We start from the raw sequence: 3,586 nt of genomic DNA, 5'->3' as shown, positions 1-3,586 counted from the left end.
CTTGGTGGAGCATAGTAGCTGTTGAAGTTGATTCCTCTAATTTTCGCGTATGCTATGCCGCGCATTGGTACGGTTTCCCACTCCTGTACCAATAGTCTGGATGTACATTTAATGGCCGCCTTGCCTGTCTCATCGGGTAGCACTCCTGAGTTGCCCACACCAGGAAGGTTCACTCAGAAGCATTACGTCCGCATTGCGCTCCTTCGCTGTTTGAGTCAGGAGGTTCTGTGCAGCTGCGCAATGGTTGACGTTGAGCTGAATGATGTTAATTTCTTCTGGCATCATTTTGACGGCTATTAGCTCCTTTGGTGTTAGCTTTGTAGGTGGGGCATGTAAAACCACCCGTCGCATGGTTCTTGTCCACGTCACTGCTGCAGATCAGGCATCTTGGTGGGGCTACGCAGCCCTTTGCCTTATGTCCATGCTCGCCGCACCGTAGGCAGCAGTCAGAGCGATCGACTGACTTGCAATTGGGAGCCCGGTGGCCGAATTCGAGGCATCTGAAGCATCTTATTGGGCGAATGTCTTTGGTTAAGCGGCAACGTGACCATCTCACGGTTACAACGCCCCGGTTGATAACCGCAATGTGCGTCCGCGCACATCAGCACAGAGGCTATCTGGGTCCCGTCACGCATCCTGCGGAGGCCTCTTTCATCCTCTGGTTCTAGGCAGATGCCCTGAAATTGGGAGACCAGGGAATTATGAAGATCCTGGGCCGTCGTAGCCTCGTCTACTCTGCTGCAGATTAGCGCAGTCCTATGCGCGCCCATGCGAACCGAAGAAATCTCTTTGAGCGTCGCTTCTGGCTCATTTTTAAAGTTGGGGATGACCTCAGAGGCTTTACTTTCTAATTCAAGAAGTAGATCTCCCTGTTGCGTTCTCCTTATTTTACGTACGTGCTTGCCGAATTCGCTCAGACTCGGTTCTGCTTTCAACTTCCGAAGCATATCCGCGTACGTAACCTCACCTGTTTTTTTCAGGATTAGCGCCTCAGGTTTTTTGCGCAGGTGCTTGGGCTTCACCTTAGCCCATTCTTCGTCCTTGTTAGCGTCCCTCCTTTCCGGTTTGGAGTCAGCCCTCGTGGGTACCGCCTTACCGGTGGATTTCGCGGCAGATGTATGGTTGTCCGTTTTGGGGACCTGCACATTTGGTGAAGCCTGTCTGGGTGGCTTGTTGTTGTTACCCTCCTGTAGCTCAATTGCTCTGCTATTGAGCGCCGATAGGTCCAATAGCACGCCCCTGTCCTCACTGGTTACGTGGCGCCTAGTCTCGAGCGAGGATAGAATGGCGGTGATCTTGACTTTCATCATGACCCTTCCCTTTAGGTCCTCATTCTGGAGCGTCGTGGTCAGTTCTGGCGAGCGATGCGCCGATCCTGATTAGGACTTCGCTCCTGCCCTTTGAGCCGGAACGCTGATGAAGTCCATCGTCTTTTGGCTTGTGGCAGTCGTGGAGGCTGTAGGGGCCAGAGTCTCCACATCCACAGCTGCACTGCAGTCGCTAGTTTTCGGCGGCGGGGGGCCTGCTTACTCACTTCCCGCAACCTGGATTGGGGTTCCGACTCCTCTTATAGAGGACCTCGATATCCACTCCTCCTAAACGTGTCGTTGGGGTCGGGGGCACTGCCCCCCCTTTTCTGTCCATCTGATATAATAGGGGGACTATGGCTTTTTGGTCACCAGCGCTCCGTGGGAATTAGAACTAGTTGCAGTTCTTGATTTTGATTTCAAAATTTTAGTTCAAATTAATTAATTCAAACTTGAATTTGAATTCGAATTTCACGTTCAACGAGCGCGCGGCCGAATGCTGATCGCACCGCTGATCTGGCAAAGCCAGACTTACCAGCTCGACCACCGCGAAAGGTTGGCAATGCTGTCTTATCTGATGCAGCAGATCTGATTAATTGCCAATTTAGCTGTTTACGGCTGACCAGACTCGTATATGTCGAAAAATCGCGCAGCGCAGCAAAAAGTCGTGCGTAATACGCGGGAACTCGAACGCTTCGCTTTGTGTCCTTGCATGTGTGCCTATGATCAACGCAGCGTCAGTCGATTTACGAAAGCGACAGTGTGCAGTTGTTCTTACAATAAAGAGTCATAAATAAAGAAAACAAACACATGCCTATTTATTTCATGCTAGTCTCACAATATTTTATAATTGTATTTCACAATAATATTTATAAATAGGTTATGGGCCCAGACACAAAATAGCATTGAAATGGATAGGTCTTTGGTTGTTTATAACAAGATAAAATAAAAAGTCGAGAATAATACATGTGTAAGTTAACAACTCTTAACATAATAATTCATAGCAACTAAGTAGCTCTACGTATAGAATGCTGACGCGCCAGAATTGAGTTCAGCGCTCTGCGCAAAGAACGTCCGGCAACGGAAGGCTGACACTTCTTGTTCGGAGTGTTGCTTCGCGCTGCAGGGAATGCTGAGTCGGCTTTGCCGACTCGTCTTGTTGCCGTTTTGGAAAACTTAGCTCTATGTTTTGTTATCTCTTTAGTCTCAGTTTTGCATCGAAATAAATCAGAACGTGCTCCGGCTTACAGTCTCAAATAATAACTGTACTTATTATTCACATTGCTACGCCACAAGGCTAGTCAATAAACCTAAGGGGGCGAAGTCAAGCCCTCCAACGTAATCTTCAGAAGAAGACTCTACCGACGCAAACGTCTAACCACCGCTACCGGCCGAGAGAAGTTTTTTGAACAACGCGGGAACACTCAACCACTTTTTAATCTGGCTCTGCTACTGGCCGATACAAAACGGCCCTTGGATGAGGTGCCATTTCTGAATCAACTGATACGACATCATCCGTCGCATGTTAAAGGCCTGATCCTGCTGGGCGACATCTACATTAATCACATGAAGAATCTGGACGAGGCGGAGAAGTGCTACCGCAGCATACTTCACTACGATCCCCACAACACTCAGGGCTTGCACAACCTCTGCGTGGTGTTCGTGGAACGTAAGCGGCTGGCCAAGGCAGCTGCATGCCTGCAGTACGCCCAACGCTTGGCACCCGCCGAGGACTATATCGGTCGGCATTTGCAGATTGTTCTTGCACGACTGCAGAAAATCAACAAGTTACCTGAGTCGGCGCCAGAGCGAAAGCTCGCGTATGAGGACTACGATCCCCTTGAGTTTAAACTGCCTCAGGATCGACCATCGCATAAGTCGCGTAAAAGATCGTAGCAGAAGCTAGCCTAAATCAAATAGCAGTTATGAGCATGTAAAAAGACAAGAGTTGAGTTGGTGGAACGCAAGGTTCCCACATTCTGTGAGACATACGGAGTCTGATAAAAATAACACAAAGTGAAGATTGGACCACATCTTCCACACAATTCCGTTGTACTTATTAGTTATTAACGTAATTCTTTTCTATTTATACAATTTTTGTGTGTATGGATTTAAGGTACCATGCCATTCGTATTGTGAGATCTGATATTCTTTTTGTAATTTATGTATGGAGGCCTGGCGGTCTTGCATTTATTTAAATAACGTTATTAAAATAAATGATACGTATAAAACAAAAAAAAAAAAAAAAAAAAAAAAAACATAATTTGTATATATACATA

General features: G+C 47.4%; 1 protein-coding gene across 1 annotated transcript; it reads left to right on the top strand.

The window, feature by feature from the left end:
• Positions 1 to 2,029: 2,029 nt before the first annotated feature.
• On the top strand, positions 2,030 to 3,324 carry LOC117149963 (protein O-mannosyl-transferase Tmtc3-like). Its single transcript, XM_033316861.1, has 2 exons — positions 2,030 to 2,043; positions 2,657 to 3,324. The coding sequence occupies exons 1-2, from the start codon at positions 2,030 to 2,032 to the stop codon at positions 3,201 to 3,203; spliced, it is 561 nt and encodes a 186-aa protein (XP_033172752.1). The 3' UTR covers positions 3,204 to 3,324.
• The last annotated feature ends 262 nt before the right edge of the window (positions 3,325 to 3,586 follow it).

This window comes from Drosophila mauritiana, unplaced genomic scaffold (genome assembly GCF_004382145.1).
Source record: "Drosophila mauritiana strain mau12 unplaced genomic scaffold, ASM438214v1 Y_06, whole genome shotgun sequence".
In the NCBI taxonomy this organism is placed as follows: domain Eukaryota; kingdom Metazoa; phylum Arthropoda; class Insecta; order Diptera; family Drosophilidae; genus Drosophila; species Drosophila mauritiana.
Note: the sequence above shows the minus strand (reverse complement) of the source record. Positions and strands in the feature narration are given on the sequence as shown.